The following is a 23,022-nucleotide window of genomic DNA, read 5'->3' as shown; positions in this document are numbered from 1 at the left end:
AGACAACCTCGGTGGCAAACGATTATTACATTTTGTGAATAGTAAATGGTCACATAAATGTTACTTTATGTAATTCAGGATAGTTTTATATGGTCGTATTATAATACATTATAAATAGAGTGAACTTATATTCAAAACGAAGACATTACCATCCATGTTTACTTCACGTTTTGGCGGGCTTCTGTCAATGTTAAATGGCTTATAGCATGTCCGTATTTTTAAAACTTAACACATACTTGCATAGTAGCATAAGTAATTTCGCGTAGCTGATCGTGTGAATATTGGTATTTTAATAATTCAATTCAAATCAAATCTGTATTGCCAATACACCATATATTTATAGCATGTGACACAACATAACAAAATAAAAATAAACAAGATCATTAATATACAATAAAAAAAAGTAAATATTTTAATCTTCTCGAGGTTTTAGATATCAGGTAATGGAAGCTGTCATCATTTTGACGTATTTCTATTTTATGTTTCTTTTTCTGTTTTTTTTTTTTTTTTAAATACATGTAAGGGTTTTTAAAGGACTATCTTCGTTGACATCATGAATGAAAACATTATTGTTATATTTTTTTTCACTTAAAATCGTGACTTCCTACTGGTCATTTTCTAAACTATGTAAGACTTTGATTGGCTCTGACATATATGTATACGCTGGAACCCATCTTCTTTTATGTTGCTTTTCTATATTGTCTCTTTTTTTTCTATTTCTAAATAATGTTTTGAATGACTATCTTCGTCAACATTAAGAATGACATTTTTCTCACTAAATCAAATATGTTTACTTCTTATGCACTCAATTCACTATTTACATTTTTTCTTACGGTTTTCTATTTCCTACTGGCCATGTTCAAAACAATGTAAATGAAATTGTGTGTGACTTTGATTGGCTAGCTTATGTTGTATACGTTAAAGTATGTAAAACTGTCATGATTTAATACCAATCGGTCAAACAGTGGTTAAAGACTTCATTTTTCTCTTGAAATAAACATACGTGCACATGGTGCATCGTAAACCAGAAGATCGTAAGAAGTCATATATAAGTGATACATGTACATGTTTACGCAACATCGTATTAAGAAAAGAGAAAAAAAAATAGCACGCCTTTATCGGATGACAACAATAAAGATAAGTCACAGTCGTATAATACCTTAGGGACGAACTTATATTTTTTTTGGGCATGAGGATTTTGAAAATGAATATCCTTGCCTGATAAGCACTGAAAAAAATAATCATGTGCAAGACAGGATGAAAAATAAATATTCTGCAACCAAACAATGCAGGAAATAACTGTGTACAAAAGTTAAAATAAATAAGCATGCGTAGCTACGGATTAAATAGGTTACCCTCAAAACATCCGCATACCCACCCCCATCCCCCAGATTATCAAAAAGGCGTCACCTTACGTAAGTTTAATATATTTTCAGACCATTCAAGTTAATTCAAATATCAAAACAATACGCTTAATCTTATAATTTCAATGATATTGCAAGGATAAATCACAACATTTAAACAAAGACGACACTTTGAAAGTGAATATAATAGAAAGCAATAAAAACACATTTATCTATTATTTCGAAAAGTCTTTGGTATTATAATAGTTACACTGTTCAGACTATTTCACATTGGGTATGAGGGAGGGTTCAGACCCACAAAACATGTTTAACACCGCTGCATTTATGCGCTTGTCCTAAGTCAGGAACCTCCCGTCTTTGTTAGTCTTGTGTGTTTTAAAAAATGGTTCATTAATGTTTCGATGTTAAGTGCTGCGTCCAAGTTGCTGAATTAGTATAAATTTTTATTAAGAAGCCAGCTGAACATAGAATTCTATGAATTGTTATAATGCTGGAAGTCAATTACACTTTAAAAAAACTTAGCTTTCAAATTCTGTATCATCATTGTTTTTGATGTATGTTTTTCTGTTATAAATTATTATAATAATAAGAGAGAGAGATATTAAAATATCTTTCTACCACACGTAAATGCAATAACCACATTTGAAAACGCCTTCCATGAAGATGTGTTGTTTTCATTGTTTTCTTATAGTGCATCAAACTGTGATCCGTGTATTAGCTGAAATAAAATAATGTTTTGGCATGTCAGTTTGACATGTGAGCCTTTTGTGCAGTTGTTGACATTACACTTCGGTATGGCGATCTTAAAAGAATATAAAATAAAAATATATTTTCTAAAATAAATATATTATGTATAACTTCCTCCTTTTAATGGCATTTTTATTCTTATTTATGTTACTTCAATTTCTTGAAAGGTTATTGGTCTACAGTTTTGAAACTTTAATGGTCATAATTGATGAGATGGATTACGCAACTTTATTTAATATCAAAATCTTTGGCAGTGATAAACACAGTCTTTCCTAAAATAGTTAAAATTTTGACCCATAGATGTCATAAATACATTTTTCTCAATAAATTCCTACATGTACTAGACTCCCGGCAAGCCAAAGAATAATGCCGAACTGTCATTTTCAAGTGGTACACCTTTCCATTGGTAAGTAACATCAATGATTAGAAATGTTTAGAATAATAATACTGATATCGTCATTTAAATCAAAGTGCTTCTGTTTTACATCTGCATAACAACAATAGAGTATTACTGAATATAAACAAAATAAATACTATACATGTTTATATAAGTATGATAGCATATCAACAGGTCAAGACAACACGAGATACCGAGTTCATAAATTAAGTACACCTGATTCGAGTTGTATCTACACGAAAAGGCGAAAATAGTATATATCAAACCAATTACGAAGTTGAAAATCATTATTCAACACCAATTATTCAAAAACATTATGCTAAAAGTCCGTTTTTGCCAGTTTCGACTGATATCAACATATCAACTTAAGCTAAGGCTTGATGGTAGCTTTGATTTTAAATCGGAAAGTGCATGATATAGAATGAAAGCAGGGCAAGAAAATAAGCATAAAAAGTGCAAGGAAACGACCTATACGCCATAACTAAATTGTGCTTTTATTGTTGTGTTTATCTTAATAGTAGCTAGGATGTATTTCAAATGCATATTATAACGTACAAAAGCAGCCCCTACTGTGAACTCGAGGGTAAACAGATAAACTGTTAGGCTTTGATATATCGCACTCGAAAAAATAGAAGTGCTTTGCTCTACCGAAGTTGTAAATATAGCTTTGCGAGAAACGAAAGACCTTATATTATTCTGTTACAGTCAGACATATTACATCCGCATCTGAGTCCAGATGTCTGTAGTTCGGAAGAATAATTAGTTTAAGAAGAAGACAAAAAAAATGATCACCGAAGTATTCGTGAATCGAAATGTTCAGGAGTACGAATATGTCCAAAGATTCAATCAAAGTGAATGTTTGTTTGTCCGAAAAATACTAGCTTGAGGGTTCAATGGTCCTACAGAGACTGCATTTACGCTCATTTGTTTGCATTTTCATTTTATATTGAGAATAAAACATCTTGCTTTCAGTATATTCCTTGTAAAAAGTGTAGGTGTATGTGGTTGTAAATTCCATGCTCATATCGTTTAGAATTTTCTTATCTAAGGCATCTTGATCACGATCGGCGTCTTTGAGTAAAATACAAAAGAATCTTATCTTAATATTGATAAGCCACAAAAAGACAATCGGAATGTACAAAAATCTACAACATGCACAAAGGCATAAATCTTCAGAACGACTGACGTTATCTTTTGCTAGAATTCCATGTAAAAGATCACACCGGACTTCCGTTAACCACTTTGGTAAAATCTTCTCTGAAATATTGCTTCAAGATTAAATCTTGGCATGATTATTGAGGATTAAATCCGACGGTTTCGCCTACTGAAGGTACTGAACCCTGTTTCTATAAATGTTATATAATTAATAGTTTGGCTTAGTGGTTAAAGTACAAATGCAAGTATCGTACATATCAGATATATCGTCTAATAGATTTAATAACCCTGTTTAGATATAAAGGTGAACGATAAATTACTCCTTTGTTGACTCTCCTGAATAACGAAGAGTACGTTCCGACCAAAGGAAGTTTGAGAAAAAAAATTCTCTATTTAAAGACATTGGAATGATTTGACAGGTCCTATATTTCAGTTTTTATAAGATTGCCATAAGTTTATCTTATAATAAAACTGAAAATTCAAATTTTAGAAATAAAAACAATGTAATTCTGTTAAGGTGATTTGGAGACAAAAAATATGCAGAAAGTGTCAAAATAATAACATGAATAAACGGTTTGCTTGTGGTTATTTCTTGGGAAAAGGAAATGCGACGATAAGAAAGACCTTTTTCGGTCTCCTTTATTAGAAAAGAAATCTAACAAAGAACATTCTTAGTCATTAGATGATCATAACGGTGTTTTGCTTTTGCGCCAATTGGCATTTTATTTGCATCAAAAATACATTTCATTTGTGCCAATAATACAGGCAAATTGTATGATTAATAGATCTACATGTATATTGAACTGTAACCTTTGATAATACTGCCACAACGTTGTTTTTGATAGCATAGTCATCATAAATAACATTCAACAATAAACCAATATCAAATATTTAATGCTGAAGTACGTTATGGTTGGTCATAAAGTGCTTTCCTTGAGCTTGCTTCTTAAGATTTCGAAGTACTTTTATACGATTCCATTTTTTATATTATATATAGATATCATAAACCTAAGGTCTTTATTTTTCTACATTTTCTTCTCTATTTGTGTCCGAATTATTGTGTCTAGCTTGCCACTTCGAACATGTGAAGACCATGCGATTTTACACCTTTGAGAGACTCCCAGTTTGGTATGAAAAATAAGTAAGAACTCATTGAGTAACCCAATTTGGCAGAGAAAGATACTCTACAACATATTTGTACGAGCTTCGTATCAGTATATAACTTATATTAGATCGTTTCCGTTACATTTTAACCGGTGCCCAAAAGCAGTATATTTGTGTTTTGAGAAACAAAACTGCGAAGCCAAAGAAATGCTGCATTTCACCCCAAATGGCGCAAATGCAATGCGACCGTTCATAAGGCATTACATTGTCAATCATCAGTATTTAAATCTTTACGTTTGGTTACATATTTGTATTTTGGCTTCAAACTTCTTGCATTTATTTTCAAACCTGCAAAAATGGGTAAAATACTCTAATTTTTTTCAATAATATTAAAATAAAGAGCAAGGCTTTATCTATGAATTGTTAAGTATACCATATTCGTAAATACGAGGATTGACGCTTTAGTAAGAGGGACGAAAGATAGCAGAGGGACAAGTCAAACTCATAGATCGAAAATAAACTGACAACGCCATGTCTAAAAATGAAAAAGACATTTACAGACAAATAATAATGCACATGACACAACATAGAAACCTAAAGACTAAGCAATACGAACCGCACCAAAAACTGGGGGGGTGATCTAAGGTGCTCCGGAAGGGTAAGCAGATCCTGATACACATGTGGCACCCGTCGTGATGCTCGTGTTATTAAAAACCCTGTAAATAGTCTAATGCGGTATAGTAGGTCACATTCAAAAAAAGGAAAGGGAATTGTAGTTACGACGAAAGGAACATATCCGATATCATCTCTAGAACGGTTATTCCATTACGGTCAACCAATTTGTGATGGCGTCAGTAAAATTTATGAAGGGATGATTTCAACTTCACCATTTGGAACCCTTGGTTTAATAGCAGCAAGATTATGAATCCACAGAAACATCAAGGCTCCATACAAACAAATGGAAACTCCCTGACAATTCATAGAGATAAAGTTAAGAGAACTCACAGAATTATTTATTTTTAAATTTAGAATCTCGGTGAAGCCTATTCAATGACACACATCTTTTCTTCTAACATAAAACTTGTTCCAAAGCTTAGTTTCTTTGTCATGGAATATGCCACATCAATTTTGTAGTTCTTGTTCAACTGTTTTAACTGAGAAACAATATATAAGTTACTATTTCTAGATTTCAAATGTCACCGCCCTAACATTAGCACCTGTGTGTGCTTCCGTGTGTCTATGCATGCAGAATTGATAGTTTACATTCGAGCAAACTAAAGACATTAAAACCTATGTCACGATCAGTTAGGGTAACAATTTTATATGCTTATAACAGGCGTCAAAAATATAAGAATGAATATATATCTGTTAAGAGTGCAACTTTATACCCGAAACCTTTTTTCAGGCTTAAACTGGACAGCCCCTCCCCCACCACCATTACCAAAAAAAAAAAATTAAAAAAAAAAGAGAAATGAACCCCAGCCATAGAACTACAGACATATGAAGAATTTAGTGTTGTGAATCAAAACTATTTTGCTCGTATTCTAAACTACTACTATTCATGCTATATACTAGATGAAGACCTGATTTAATGTTTGGTTCATGGTTCAAGATTTCGAGTTGATTTTGGTTGTTGTTTTTTTTTTTTGTTGTTTTTTTTTATGGAAGTTTCAACTTTGACATCATGAAACATGATTAAAGTGATCACTTCCCTTTTGAAAGTAAATTAAATGCTTCAAAAATGTTGAATCACATTTTGTTTGTTTTTTCGGTTGAAATTTCAAGCTTTCTCTTTTTTGGTCAGAACTTTTATTAAATTTTATCTCACAAATACATAGATTTATTGAAAAATATTGAAGGAATTTACTTTAAAAGGAAATATTTTTCACACTACAGTTGCAAGCAAAGTTTAGGAAATGTCCTTTATTTTTTACGGTATGGTTTAATTGACTGAATATGGATATAACGATTATTTTTATGCAGTTGCTAAATTATTGCGTCTTTTTTTATGAACACCAATTGTTAACTCTCTGACATTGAGTTGATATACACTTAAGTTATATCTTTTCTGTACAGATTTACTCTTAACACATTTTATGACGTAGTCATACACATGTATGCCATTCACTTAAAAGTAAAGCCACCGATACTACAGTAACCTTGCTTTCATTACATGTAACAATTCTTTGATACGACATTTGTTATTGTTGATAATATGCTGATACTTGTGTGTGGTTTTTTTTTTATACACACTGATATTAAAGAACGATATAGTTTAAAAGAGTAAGTTTAGTATCTCACATATGCTCGTTTCCCTCTCCTAAATCAAAATTTTCATTGGTGGTTTCCTTTGGTTGTTTCTTAGTGGTTTTGTCATTGAGAAATCCTGTTTTAACGTTCTTTGATAGTTTGTGTTGAAATCATTCGTAAGGTGTTTTTGATGTAAAGCATAAAGTTGTATTGTTAAGACACTTGTCTTCGTGTTGAAGACCGTATTTGATCTTTAGATGTCATTCGTTTTGGGTTGCTGGCCAATTGACATATACCTCATTTTCCATTTTATTCATATTTACGATAAATCTTATATGCAGATGCCTTGCATTCTTCGCCGAGTCAGTACGAAAGTCGCGAGGTCTTTGAAATTTATTTGTGAGGACTTGGATTCATTAGAAAGTCATCCTTTATTTATGCATACTTTAATAATGGATTTTAAATACATATATATATATATATTCTTGCAATAACAAATGATAAAAAGACTAAATTAATAACCAAAGGAGAAAACAATAATCCCCTTTCAGTAATATTGGCATATAAAAAGAAAATTAAATGCACGAAGCTGACATTTAGTATTGTCATCCAAATACGTTCAAATATTAATTGTCAACAAATTGTAGATAGTAGATTTTGTATCTGTGTACATGTAAACAGTTGTAAGCTACATTGCCATAAAGCATGCATTCGTTGTATATTTCAATCATCTTTTTTTATAATATTATGCAATAATCAGGATAAGATCATCTTTATCATGAGTTATAAATAGATTCAAAGACAATCATCATTTGCGTGGTTGTAGCATAGTTCCTATCACTGCAGAAGAATTTCAAAAATAAGTTTTCTAATAGTAAACAACAATATTGTTCCAATTATCAAGCAATGTGTTTATGATAAATATCAGAATTATGTGTACCGCGCCTGAAAAACGTGTTGTAGATGGCAAGTGGATGTTATTTTGATGCTTCTTTGTGACAAGCTGCAATTATCTACTTGAAGAAGTGATTCTGATTTAGATCTTTACGTCATATGACAAATATGCGATCTTTGTAGTGGTATTAAATTATATCTGTTACTTGAGCAATTGTGCATCACTGTCTGATGCTGTGCATGAATGATCAGTATGTCAATAGCTTCCATATACAGAATTTACATCTGTGAAAACTGCTAAAAACGCTTGTAAACATAATTTATGACAAATTTTTGTGGGTGTGCATCATGCTTAAAATTTTAAGTAGCATAACATCCATTCATGACATACATCTTATTATCTTTGACAACAAGTACGGAAGCTGAATGATTGTTTTTGATGATAGTAACGTTACGTATCGTCAAAGCTATGTGACCCCCATTGTGGTTGTCTATAAAAGAGTAGCCGTAAAAATGAAATGGATTAAAGGAAGACATAGCGACACAATAAACACGCAAGGCCAATATACAAACATCAGACTGCTAGAAGGAATAAGAGGGACCAAACCACAACTGTTTGATATTGGATAATTGTCATTATGCATTTGTTAATTTTCATTACATTGTTTTTATCGGTATGTATAAATATAATTTAACTATTTTTAAGATTTAATTTAAGTAATTTCATAATAGAAAAATATAATATAAATATTTTTTAAGCAGAACTGATAAAATTGAAGCAAACGTTACAACAATTTACGTTAAACAAAATGATAATCAATCGAAATGCAGTTAAAGTCTTTTATATTTGATATATTTCAAAATTGCGGTATAAAAGTTATTTCTTCAAACATTGTGGTTACTACCATCTTTTGTCAGTGTTTTCTCTAGTGGAGAATTCAGACCATTTACCTTTTACGAATATGTTGACTTTGCATTATGTCAAACATATTTTGTCTTATTTTAAAGCAATATTTCAATATTCTTTGATATTCAAATTTGCATGTTCAGACATTTTATTACGATTTTATTGTATTAGCGGTTTTTGTTTCATATTGTACTATGCGGTTTATGTTTCATATTATATTATGCGGTTTGTGTTTCATATCATATTATGCGGTTTGTGTTCCGTATTGCATTACGCGGTTTGTGTTCCTCATTGTATATTGCGGTTTGTTTTTCAGATTGTGCATGTACACGGACAGGAAACTACAACGATCGACCGAGAAAGACAAGGTATAGTTTTCAAATATTTTATTACTAAAATTCATATAGTCCACAGACAGATATTTACTGTATTTGAGTAGAAACTAATTTTTTGGTTTTTTTCTTCATTAATATATGACTACATATTACATGCTACAATATACTTTCATATATTATCGTAATGTTCATGGCGTCCATTGTTTTCATTATTTCGTGGTGATGTTTTGTTTTTAACGAAATAGATAATTGTATTAAGTTTTTTTAAAAATGAAAATTAAAATACAAAATCAATTAATGGTTAACCTTCTAACCGAAAAAAGTAAATAAGGTTATTCTTAATGATTTTTTTTTAATCAAACCATTGTCTTTTGAAACACTATAGGTACATTTTGAAAGTTGGTTAAATTACGTTTTTTAGATAACTGTGTCCTTTTATAGTTTATAAATGTTTAAGTTTACTTCATGACATTGTTCTAACTTATTGTTTTATATTTTTCAGCTTACATATGTGCCAATTCAGTACTGGACTTAGTGTTTGTTCTTGATTCATCTGCCAGCATCTGGGAACCAGACTTCTATAGACAAATCAAGTTCGTAGAAAACATAGTGAAACAATTTGAAATAGGACCTGCCTACACACAAGTAGGGGCTGTCACATACGGTCAAACATATTGGCACAAATTTCATCTAAACAGATTTAACCAAAAGAAACCCCTTCTGCAAGCCATCAAACGTATTCGATACAGACCTGGCTCTTACACAAACACTGGGGATGCTATTAAATATATGAACGAGGAAATGTTTACAGAAAACCATGGAGACAGATTTTTGAGTAGAAACATAGCCGTAGTTATCACTGACGGACGATCCCAGGAGAAAAATAAGACAAAGGAAATGGCATTGGCCGCACAAAGAAGGGGAATTAAAATGTTTGCTATTGGAGTTGGAAAAAAAGTTTCACAGAGAGAACTTCAGAATATAGCTAGTGACCCAGACTGGGAACATGTATTTGAAGTCGACAATTACAAAGCACTCGATTCTATCAAAGACACACTCACATCAAGAACATGTTATGAACGTAAGTTAAATTACTCTGGAATGTTCCGTATAGCTTAATTTTATTTATCACGATTCACATTAATTGAAACGCATGTTTGAACGAAAACTTTAAATTAATAGTAATAAAATGTGGAATGATTGCCAATGAAACAATAATTCACTGAGACCAATTGACTTAGCAATTAACTATGTGCATGTTCAAATTATTGAAAATATCGTCTGACTAATTTGTCAATTTATATTGTTCTACATATATCTATATCAAGGGTTTAGCACTTAAAATACTATACGCAAACAGCAAACTGGGTTGTCTCTGCATTTTATTGTAGTTATTTTTTTTTCTCAGTATTTTTCAACATTTGTAGTTAATATACATGGATACAGATTTTGATTTCTCGTAACTCTATTTATAGTAACAACTGCTGGACCGCCGGCAACAACACCAACACCCGCACCTCCAGTTAACGTATGGGATGAAAATAATAGGAGAATAATACACACAACTCGGTGGAACCGTACTACCATTACTAAATGGACAGAAGAGGACGAACTACTGAGGCGTTTGGAGGAGGAGAGAATATTAAGAGAACAAGAGGAACAAAGACGATTACGAGATCTCGAAGAGCAAAGAAGATTAAACGAAATTGAAAACGAACAAAGAAGATTACAAGAATTAGAAAATGAACAAAGAAGATTAAGAGAGTTTAACGCAGAACAACAGAGACTTCGTGATCTTGCCGAACAAAATAGACTAAAAGCATTAGATGCAGAACAACAGAGACTTCGTGATCTTGCCGAACAAAATAGACTAAGAGCTTTAGAAGCTGAACAACAGAGACTTCGTGATCTTGCCGAACAAAATAGACTAAGAGCATTAGAGGCAGAACAACAAAGACTTAGAGAACTTGACGAACAAAATAGATTAAGAGCATCAGAAGCAGAAAAACAAAGACTTCGAGATCTTGAAGACGAACACCGAAGACGTATGTTATTAGGAGAAGATCAAAGACGACAGAACGAATTAGAAGACCAACGTCTACGAGAACAAGAACAAGAACGTAACCGATTAGAGGCAGAAAAAAGGAGACTGTTGGATTTAGAAGCAGATCGTGTGCGCCGACAAGAAGAAGCAGATCGTCTACGTAGAGAACAGGAAGCGGAAAGACTTCGTCGAGAACAAGAAGCAGATCGCATACGAAGAGAACAGGAAGCAGAACGAAGACGTAAGCTTTTGGAGGATGAAATGAGACGAAGACAACTTCCGTTCGGAAATGCCAATCGTTGGGGAGTAAACGGATTAGGTTTATTCAATAACGGGAGAAGAAATGGCAATATGGAGCTTACCAGCAGGGATAAACCAGATATGACTTTTGTTGTACCCGAATCTGCTAATGGTGTGGACTACAAAAAACTGTTTGGTCGTAAGTACTTTTTTTTAATTCAGGTCATGGATACGATATTATTTACTTTTAAGCTCGTGCATCACATATATTTAATTAAACTTGTTATACTATCATCCGTTCATGTTTGTACTATATTCAAATATCTAAGCGTTTAATATTCAATTTAAGGAAAGCAAATCACTGACCGTAAATATTGATTCTCCAATTTTTTTTCAGAAACTTGAAAAATTTGATTGCTTGTTTCCGGTTAATAACAAATTATTTCTTGTATTTAATCTTTGAGTTATCTTTCTTACGTTATATTTGACAAAATATAGATTTTTTTTTCTAATTTCAGGTTGCAATGATAAGCCCGCAGATATTTACTTTGTTATGGATTCTTCATCGAGCATAGGTCGACAAAATTATGAGAAGCAAAAAAGTTTCCTAGTAAATCTTGTTAGGAAGTTTGACATTGGTTCTGATAAAACGAGAGTAGGAGTTATCCCCTTTAGCAACGATTACCGGGTTGCTGTACCATTGGGATTGATCAATGACATTGACGGTTTGTCAAAAGCTATACATAACATCCCATACACTAGAGGAGGAACACACACAGCAGCAGCCCTCAAGTACGTAAAGAATTTCGGTTTCGCATCTGGTACATCTCGACAAAATGCTGCCCAGATTGTTATAGTACTAACAGATGGCTATTCCCGAGACCCGGAATCAACTAAACATGAGGCGAAAAAACTTCACGATGCTGGAATTAACACCTTTGTCATTGGAATCGGAGACGGTATTGACATGGAAGAACTCCGAAGCATTGCCAGTGATCCTAATGACAAACATCTATTCCTTGTTGACGACTTTAATGCACTAGACTCTATCAAAGACCTGTTAGTATCCAGAGCCTGTGACATTCCAGCTAATAGCATTGTTGGTGAGTAGACAACTATATTGTCAAGAATCAAGCTAAAAATAATATCTAACATAACAAACAGAATTTAAAATCATTCCAAATAGGAGAAATTTACCGCAAAATTATATACAAAATCCGAACGAAAAAAATACAAACTGTATGTAAAAATAAAAAACTCGTTTTTATTGTCATAAGTGGTAAAGGTTTTATTCGAATGCTGGCACATTGATCTTAATCAACAGTACACTACACCTAAATTTCTATATATTCTACATTTATTAGTAATGAGGATAACAAAAAAAATACAGTTGGGTTTTTTTGGGGGGAAATGTGTTTACTATTAAAATACTTACATTGAACTATATTCATTTACAGTTTGCCAAACAGCTGGACCAATGGACATTGTATTCATGTACGACACCTTGAATTTAGGAAGTGAAAGAACTGACAGTATTGCAAATTTTATTTTTAAAGTGGTCGATGTTTTCGATCAACAAGCATTTAATAATATTATGGTACGTCGTTATATTGACTACTGTCCTATCGATACGCAAACATCACTGATGCTACCTCGAGATTTCCTCAGTCTCAGAGGAGAAGTTCGTCCAGGAATGTATGACATATTGAAAAAGTTTATGACAGGAGTTCAAAACAAAGAATATAACAATGCAAGACCTGTAGGGATAACATTCATTGATAGCAAGTTAGATGATGTTGAAACAGTTTTACCATATATCAAATCTATTTCAGACACCAATATATTTGCAGTGGTTATCGGTCCTGAACCAAAATTTAACACTTCCGATATGCGCAATGTGTTGCTTGTACCGTCATACGAGGCTCTTGATGAGTTGGTTAGACTTTTCTTGCGTCACTTTTGCACAACATTGTCTGACGTTAATTTAAATACTGTACCAGCATTGTTGTAAAAAAATACATATTTACTCCTATTTAAAAAAAAATTGTGATCTCCCATTTTGTTTTGAAAGTGGTGTATTGTCACATTTGAAGTACACTTGAAACAATTGATCATTATTGGTCAAAGCACAAAATTGTTCCCTTTCCCATGTTTCTTCAATTTTCAATGTGTTTGTAAATATGTAACGAAGAATTATTTTATTTTGTTTATATGATAATTTTGATTAGTTTTACCAGTTATTTATGCAACCTGTGATTCATAATAATTCCATGGTAAACATTATGAAATTATTCATTTTTATATATTTTTATATGTGATATATTTTTTATATTGTGAATAAAGTTATTTTTAATAAATTGGTTTGGTATTTATAGATTCCGTATACAACTATGTGTTCTAGTTTAATGGAGTCTTACATTCTCTAGCGGATTCTACGACATTTTTAATTTGGAGAGCGAAATAACTATTGGTCATTCACCAAAACTCAGCTTTGCTGCCGTATATTCATTTTTTGGGAGATGATCTCTCAGTCCCATTTTATCATATAAAAAAACAACGGCTATGAATTATAAAGTTAAACATAATAGTGTACCAGGATAAGCACATTATACAGTTATTGTCGAAAAATATAAAATTCTATTTTGTAATTTGTCCCAGCTACGAAACAGGAGAAATACCTGGTTATCTTCACATTTGTCTTATTTCTTTACTTAGAAGACCGTCCAAACATATTTCAAAATGCTTTTTGACAACATACAATCATTTTTTTATATCAAAATGTCTCATTACAAAAAGTTGAAAATGGTTTCCATAAAGGTTTAATAATTATGGCTAACTGGAACACACAAAACAAAAATACAATAAGGAAGTGTGGTATCATTACCAGTTAATGACACAGTTATAGGTCACTGTCCATCCTTCAACAATGCGTAAAATCTTATTCAACTTTGCATGCTATAAGTATAGTATAAGAGGCCTCGACATGAAACATAACAATCCAAACGGGGAACAAACGACATGACTGAAGTACAAAACAAGAAAGAAACAAAAACATGATATACTGCAACACAGACAAAATGTTTAACCCCGCCACATTCTGCATGTATGTGCCTGTCCCAAATCAAGAGCCTGTAAATCAGTGGTTGCCGTGTGTTAGTGTGTTACATATTTGTTGTCGTTCATTTTTTGTACATTATTTAATTAGTTTTATCGTTTGAATTGTTTAAAAAGAAATTGCGTTTTAATTGGACATACTGTTTATCCATATGCTATATATATAAAAAAGAAGATGTGGTATGATTGTCAATGAAACAACTGTCCACAAGAGACCAACATGACACAGATATTAACAACTATAGGTCACCGTACGGCCTTCAACAATGAGCAAAGCCCATACTGCAAAGTCGGCTATAAAAGGCCCCGATATGACAACGTAAAACAATTCAAAGCATATTTTAACATATAAAACAGTAATATGCAATTATCGTCAACAGTATCGAAAGTGACACGATATGAACTTGTACCATGATTTAAATTGCATAATGCATAAAAAGTATAAAAGGAATCACCAAAAATATTGCACAGCACACAACGTACCACACAAGCCAGACAAACCCGACTCCTAAAAAAATTAAAACCATAAAAACATAGACAAACGACAACGAACAATATAAGGCACTTGCAGTGATTGGATTAAGCTAGTTTTCAGGTGCGAAAAAAAATTCGTGTTTGACTATCTAGAAAGACTGTTAAAATGTGCTCACTAGCACAGGAAGTTGGCTTAGTAACGTTGGCTTTCTTTAAAGATAGACCCCTTATAAAACAATAAAAAAAATCTGATGCAAAACTTCCAACATATTTCAAATTGGCAGTTTTTGTGAGAGGCTACTGATAATTGAAAATCTTCATACCATAGCAAAAAGAACCATTTTCACTGAGCTAGTTAGAAGGTCCTGCCTGTAACCTTTGATTTTTCCCGAGTTTAAATATAAAATGTTTGCAATGCGCAATTTCTAATTTACTTATTAACTATACAGCTGAAATGATAAATACCGTATTTTGTTTTTAATTGTTTTTGTTTTTACAAACACTGTTGACAAACAAAATGCTGCAAAAGACTGCAAACATTTTAAATGAATTAACTAATATTTTTAAGGTATTTGATAATTGAAATTTCTAAATTTTGAATCAATATAGTCAGGTGACCGGTTATCCTACTTCATACATTGACATACATGTAGATATTTTTGTTTTAAATTCCGATGTCATGAATGTATCTTTTGTGGTGTTATAATCTTCTCCAACTTCATTCTTTATTTGGCTTTCTTAAGCCTTTTTATTCGAGCGTCACTGAGGGGTCTTTTGTAGACCAGACACGCGCCTGTGGAATTTATCCGGTCAAACAGTACATCCGTCTGCATCTCCAATCCACATATCCTCCAATACCCTACATCACTGTATTTCTTTTATTATTTACAGTACATCGAGGTATTCGACACCTTCAGTTGTATTATTTATCAATGCACTTATTTCTATTTTTCATTGTAACAATTTTCTGAGCATTGTCTTTAATAGAACTTTTACAATCATGAACGTCACCTAAAATTAATCTGGTTAAGACGTTAAGATATGAAATGTACACTGAGATCGTTTCCTCACGAATCTCTTGGAAACCACTCACTGGTTAAAGAGGAGTAACTGTAAATAAGCAAATGAAAATAGATATTTAGTAATGTAAAATATATATAAGTAAACTATCGATGAAGCTAGCAGTAATATAAAGCTCTGACTAATTTTCTACTCGTTCTGAGATTCGAAAGACAAAGAAAAAAATATTATTAATTTTAAAACAAAAGAGTATGATATTAAATGCACAACTGCAATTAATGTGTGAAACAATTCTGTCATGATTCATTTCATTTTAATCCAAAATTAATCTGCTTTGATTTTTTTTACTTCAACGTAAATTGAGAAAGGACAATATATATTTGAGTCATTGTTAAGCCCTTATATGATAGATATGACACGGAATACAATTATATGTTTGATTTCAAAGCTCATTTCCTCTCGAGTGCTGGAGTTCGTGGGTTTGATACCTGGCTTGGTCAAATAATACCGACAAGCACAAGTTGTTGCAAGATAAGAGCAAAGCTTAGTTGGCTTTGAGTCAAAATAATGTGTCCGGTCGGCTGACGTGTCTTCCTGTAGACTGTTACCTTGTATGCAAATACCTTAAAATCCGACTCGGTGTATGTTTTGGTCTTATGTACAAAGCATGGTAAACTATACATGCATTTCAAAGGTCAATGTTGATATGAATGTTGTTTTTTTTCTCGCTTGATTTTTTTTTCACATTTACTCATATCGTTGTCAACTTAAACTGATTATACGTTATGGGTTTTATTAATTGTACCATATCTCCTTGATCTTATTTGTGATACTTACCTTCGGATGTTCAATAGCCTTCAGTCAATCAATCTTCCCGTTTCTTCCTAAAGCACAAAATAACTTTTGAACAATGACTAGATACTGCATATTTTTTTGAAAGTATTATAATACTACCATATCCAACTCCCTTTCAAAAAAAATGTAAAGTTCAAGTCAAACTTTGCGAAATCAATAAAAGTGCAACTGCACTATAAAAAGAAGACAAATAGATATTTTGTAAACAGGTCAAAATGAATTATTCCAGTTGTCATGTTAACTTTCCTATTAGCAGACACATACACATTACAGCAATTGAATGTATTTTTACAAAAAGGAAAGCATGTATAATTCCGGATAATCGGGTAAAACCAGACAGAACTATACATGCATTAGAATTATGTGTATATTCTTATATAACATACATTTCCATTCTTATTACATGCATATAACTGGTTGCTATCCCGTATCCGAAAAAAGTTATACTTTCTCATTTCTATACAACAACACTACAAAAAGTTATACAGTGGGGACAGGAGTACCTAATAACAAATAAAAGAAGATTGAGCTTTTGTTGATTGTTACATCATCATTTTTTGTCAATTTACGGTACTTAGGCCGCGGCGTCGGTAACTATTGCCTTAATATGATTATAACTGATAAGTAAATAGAGTTACATAATATAATTAAACATTAGTAGCCCATTTTAGCATACTTATTCAACTAACGGAACAAGTAACAGGTGCAAGGTTACAAAGACCTGACCCTTCAAATAAACAAATAAAATATAATTATTTTGGAATACTTTATTTATACCTTTTTGACTGCACACAACGATTAAAAGGAGTACTATTAAACATATTTCTGAGATATCAACCTGGTTACTCAAACAACATGTGAATTTGTTTACCTTGAAATGTTCAGGTGTTTATGATTTTGTTAATCGGTTAATGTTTATATATCTCAAAATAACCGCGCGAAAACAATTCTTTATTATTTTGGTCAATGATTTTATAGCTCCAGAGAATCACGAAAACAATTCTGTGTATCCATTATCATGATAATAGGTATATCATGATGAGATCATAAATTTATGATAATATTTTCTATTATATCCTTGGAGGTAAATTACTTCGTATTAAGTTCCTTGTCAAATTTTGATATATATCAAAGTTTTTTTCGAAAAAAATCTCGACCTTTACCTATCTAGACTGTATAAAAGGTGTTCCCTGCATCAGGAAGCTAGCTAAGTAGCCTACGCTGTTTGCTCAACATATGTCCTTAAAAAACATTCTGAAATCTGATGCAAAACTCCTAACATATTTCAAATCGACAGTTTTCCTGAGATGCTAGTGAGAACTTTTGTCGAGTTTAGATTTATAATTTTGTAATGTTTAAGTTATAATTGACATGATTACTGTAAAAGTGACATAATGAACACCGTATATTCTTTTTACTTCAAAGACTATATTCACAGACAAGATAGTACTCAGAACTCTACCAATTTCAAATGAATTAACCAATATATTTAAGGTATTTCATGATTGAAATATCAAACTTTTCAATCAATGAAGTTAAGTAACCCGTTATCGTACTTCATACATTGACACAGGTTTTTTTTTAAATATTCTGATGTCATGAATGTATCTTTTCTAATGTGAAATATGTACTTCAACTTCGTGGTTTACTTAGTCTTCTTAACGTGTTTATTCGAGCGTCACTGGTGAGTGTTTTGTAGACGAAACATGCGTCTGACGAACACAATTTTAATCCTAGTATCTATGATGAGTTTTCCAAGTCGGAAAAATGGCAATTGTTATCTTATATTTCGTTTCTGTGTGTGTTGCATTGTCGTTAGTTTTTGTTGTACTTCAGTGTTTCTGTTGTTTCGTTGTTTTCTTCTTCTAGCTGATGTGTTTGTATTGATTTGTTTTCTCTCAATCGATTGATGACCTTCGAACGAAGGTATACTACTGTTGCCTTTATTCATGCTTTCACAAAATACTTCATGGAAAAAGATATGTTCATTGAAATAAGAGGGAACTTGCAGATTTTGCGAATTATTCAGAATACAAATGCATATTTTTTGGGATAATTCCTGCAAACATTTAAAAAGATGACAGATTGAACGATCCAATAATCCGGGTATTCCACGAAAGATAAGACATCTATTATCACCTGCATGGTCGTTGGTGTTTTTTTTATCATTATCCGGTCAAACACTCCACCCGTCCACATCTCCCATCTACAAAACCTCCTATAACCTAAATCACTTTGTCATTTTTCATTTACTGAACATCAAGATATTCTGCAACTTAAATTGTATTTTTTTATAATGCAATTGTTGCTATCTTTCATTGTGACAACTTTCTAACCATTAATGCGTTTATTTTAAAATTCACTCACTGGTTAAAGAGAAGTAACTGTAATAAACCAAATGAAAATAAATGAATTTAGAAATGGGTATATAAGTAAACTACAGAAATATAAAGATCTGAATAATTTTCTACACGTTTATACTTACGAAAGACAAAGAATAAAAGAAAATAGATGATGTCAGTAATTGTTTGGCCCTTTAAAGATAGGGTTTACATGCAATACAAGTATATGTTTAACTTAAAAACTTATGTCCTCTGTAATGCTGGAGTTCACCGGTTTGATACCTTGCTAGGTCAAATTCATGACTAGTATTTGCTGTTTTGTCGGCATGAACAAAATGTTTCAAGATAAGAGAAAAGCTTAGTTGGCTTTGAGTCAAAATAATGTGTCCGGTTAGCTGATGTGTCTTCCTGTAGACTATGACATTGTTTTCCAGTACAATAACAATCCGACTCTGTGCTTGGATCTGCAATACTAAGCAGGGTAATACTAAACTATATATGCATTTATACGATCAATGTTGATATGCATGTTTGTTTTCTCTCTAAAATTTTCTCTCATTTTGTCATACCAATGCCTATTAAACCTGACTATACGGTATGCAGTTTATAAATTGTACCATATCTCCTGATTCTTATGTGTAATATTTGCCATTGGATGTTTAATAGCCTTCAGTCAATAAATCTTTCCGTTTCCTCCTTTCAAAAGTACTAATGGAAATACCTTTCGAACAATCATTATATATGTCGTGTACATGTTTTTAATGTGTACAGGTTATTACTTGTACAAACATTTTATACAAGTAATTACTTGTATGAAGCCATTATACAAGTTATTACTTATACTAATTCAAATTGTACAAGTAATTACTAGTACAATTTTTACTTAGAAAAAGATAATAACTTGTACAAATAATTATATTTGATGTTCTCAAGAAATCGTTTCCCTTTTTTGAATAACAAATATATCATGAGCAAAACTTAAAAAAGACAAGTCAAAACTTGAGTGTAAAGATGGAAAACAGTGTAGAAAAACAATATCAAGAAATAATTAACCCTAATAATTCGCTTTCACACGGGTAAGACAGTATAGAGAGAATATAAGGCAGCCAAAATAGGTTCCAAAAAGACAGCACTTCAAAGATATTTCTTATGACTGAAAGGTGTTTTGAAAGAGGGCCGAAAGATACCAAAGGGACAGTCAAACTCATAAATCTAAAACAAACTGACAACGTCGTGGCTAAAAATGAAAAAGACAAACAAACAACAGCACACACGACACAACATAGAAAACTAAAGAATAAACAACACAAATCCCATCAAAAAACTAGGGGTGATCTCAGGTGCTCCGGAAGGGTAAGCAGATCCTGCTCCACATGCGACACCCGTCGTGTTGTTTATGTGATAACAAATCCGGTAAATAGTCTAATTCTGTAGGTCACATTCATGAAAGGGAAGGGGAATGTAGTTACGACGTAAGGAACATATCCGATATCATTTGTGAAACGGTTATTCCATAACGGTCAACCAACTCGTGATGGCGTCCGTAAAATTTACGAAGGGATGATTTCAACTTCACCATTTGGAACTCTTGGTTTAATAGCTTCCTTGTGAGCAGCAACCCTCTATCAAGAAAATCATGATAGGAAATGCAAGCACGGGAATATCGTATCAATTGGGAGATATATACCCCGTATGCAGGTGCTGCTGGAATGTTGCTACTTAGAAATGGAAAGTTCACAATTGGAAAGCTGAAATCATCTCTTTTGTCGTAAAGTTTTGTTTTCAACCGACCCTCATTGTCAATTTCTAGATGTAAGTCAAGATATGAGGCCGACTTAACTGTATCTGTAGTATCCTTTATCTCTACCTCGATTGGATAGATGCGTTCCACATAGTCACCAAATTTTGAATTATTTAGTGAAAGAACATCATCTATATAGCGAAAAGTAGATTTAAAGGATATTGCTAACTTCTTATCTTTCTTTCTAAGACGTTCCTGCATGAAGTCAGCTTCATAATAATAAAGAAACAAGTCGGCAAGTAGAGGGGCACAGTTTGTTCCCATTGGAATGCCGACAGTCTGTTGAAAAACACGTCCTCCGAACGTAACAAATATGTTGTCAATAAAGAAATCAAGCATCTTGATAATATCAGTTTCAGAGAATTTTTTGTTCAAATCAGAGTGATCCTTTACAAAGTAGGATTTATCCCTCCCTAAGACAAGATACTTGTATCTACGTTGGCCATTCTTTTTTACGAAGCAAAGCAATACCAACTCTTTCAATTTGTCTTTTAGTTTGGAAAGTGGAATACTAGTGTACAGAGTAGAAAAGTCAAATGTTTTAATACTGTTACAAGATGAAAGAGAGTTAGATTGTATGTACTCTAAAAGATCTTTGGAATTTTTAAGTATCCACATCTGATTCACGCCCCCTCTAGAATAGGCAGTTTCACAATAACTTTGAAGCCCGTCTTTGATTGCTGATAAAATAGATGTTAATAATTTAGAAAGAGGTTTCGTTGAGCACTTGGAAGACCCAGCAATATACCGTTGTTTGTAATGACACTTATGTAGTTTAGGTATCCAATACAGTGATGGCAGATTCAGTTCTTCATCTTTGGTTGAAATTCCAAAGGAACACAGAACAGATCTATGATTATCCAGGATTTCCTCTTTGGTAAGTGTCGTGAGGGTATATGTTGAGTTTTCAAGTGAATTGTCAATACCTAATTCGTTTATCAAGCAGTTAATGTAATGAGTTTTACATACAAAAACGATGTTGTTTGGGGCTTTATCTACGGGGACAACAGCATATTTGTCATGGAGGTAGGATAGGTGTTTTGCAACATTTGGGTCTTTAAAGATTGACGTAGCATGGGCATTGATAGACCCATTCAGTTTCTTAATTCTGATTTGTATCAACGACCTCACTGCCTTAATCCATTCGGAAAGAGTGTCTACGTCTTCCTTCTCGCGCTTAGCCCATTGCCTGGCATAATCCTCAACTGAATCCATTAAAATTTTAAAGTTGTATTTCCAATTGATGGATTTAGGCTCACGATATTTCGGACCTTTCGATAACACATTTCGTAGAGAAGTGTTATTAACAATGTAGCAGTAATCGAAAAACACATTCCCAAAGGAGACGAAATTGTTTATATTGTGCAGTTGATGAACTTTACCGTTTGATAAGAACAGCAAATGCCAAAAGATGATTACAAGATTTAGAAATTGGAGACAATGTTACAGTGAAATAGTAGACAAAGGTTTGATTGACTGTAGAAATATCAAAGGAGTTATACTGAATATTGCGGAAAAACGAAAAATAGCAACACAAGTTGGAATCATGATTGGTTTAATGAGTCGAAATCAAATTGAAAAGGATTTGACAATGTTGATATACCAGAAAGCACTGATGTTAACGTCATGGAAGTAGTACAAGTGTTTTCTTTGAGTGGCGATTAAAATCATGTTCACTGCAGTTGTCGGGGTGGCTGTCTCCGGTGCAGAGATCATATCCGTTCTGTTCAACACTTCACTCAAGGTGGCACGGTAGTATTTCCTTGCCCATAAGGGATAATGATAACCTTTTTAGAATTTTCACCACTTTCTAACACTGCAAAAAAATCTACAGTCACAGTTCACGGAAGTACTTTCATTTTACTATTCAGAAATGAATGTAAAACAATTCAAACGAGAAAACAAACGGCCATATGTATGTACAGAAACGAACGAAAGAAATATGTAACACATCGACAATCCACAACCACTGAATGACA

At 32.6% G+C, this 23,022-nt stretch overlaps 1 protein-coding gene and 1 long non-coding RNA gene across 2 annotated transcripts; one reads left to right on the top strand and one right to left on the bottom strand.

Moving 5' to 3' along the window:
* Nucleotides 1-8,367: 8,367 nt before the first annotated feature.
* LOC143072925 (collagen alpha-1(XII) chain-like) lies at nucleotides 8,368-13,794 on the top strand. The gene is made up of 6 exons (XM_076248093.1): nucleotides 8,368-8,585; nucleotides 9,135-9,186; nucleotides 9,656-10,234; nucleotides 10,629-11,636; nucleotides 11,956-12,540; nucleotides 12,895-13,794. Exons 1-6 carry the CDS (start codon nucleotides 8,550-8,552, stop codon nucleotides 13,446-13,448), a joined length of 2,814 nt encoding a protein of 937 aa, XP_076104208.1. The 5' UTR covers nucleotides 8,368-8,549; the 3' UTR covers nucleotides 13,449-13,794.
* A 1,771-nt stretch (nucleotides 13,795-15,565) lies between these two features.
* On the bottom strand, nucleotides 15,566-17,409 carry LOC143072928 (uncharacterized). The gene is made up of 3 exons (XR_012977348.1): nucleotides 17,287-17,409; nucleotides 16,883-16,929; nucleotides 15,566-16,135 (listed from the first exon to the last, which is right to left on the bottom strand). It is a non-coding gene; the product is annotated as an uncharacterized LOC143072928 (long non-coding RNA).
* Nucleotides 17,410-23,022: the final 5,613 nt, after the last annotated feature.

This window comes from Mytilus galloprovincialis, chromosome 4 (genome assembly GCF_965363235.1).
Source record: "Mytilus galloprovincialis chromosome 4, xbMytGall1.hap1.1, whole genome shotgun sequence".
NCBI lineage: Eukaryota > Metazoa > Mollusca > Bivalvia > Mytilida > Mytilidae > Mytilus > Mytilus galloprovincialis.
This window is presented reverse-complemented; position numbering and strand designations above follow the sequence as displayed.

Excerpts from the sequence above, each read along its gene's own strand:
- LOC143072925 (XM_076248093.1), top strand. The coding sequence starts at position 8,550 with ATGCATTTGTTAATTTTCATTACATTGTTTTTATCG. Across the intron at positions 9,187-9,655 it reads GATCGACCGAGAAAGACAAG|CTTACATATGTGCCAATTCA; the intron begins GTATAGTTTTCA and ends TATATTTTTCAG. Across the intron at positions 11,637-11,955 it reads CTACAAAAAACTGTTTGGTC|GTTGCAATGATAAGCCCGCA; the intron begins GTAAGTACTTTT and ends TTCTAATTTCAG.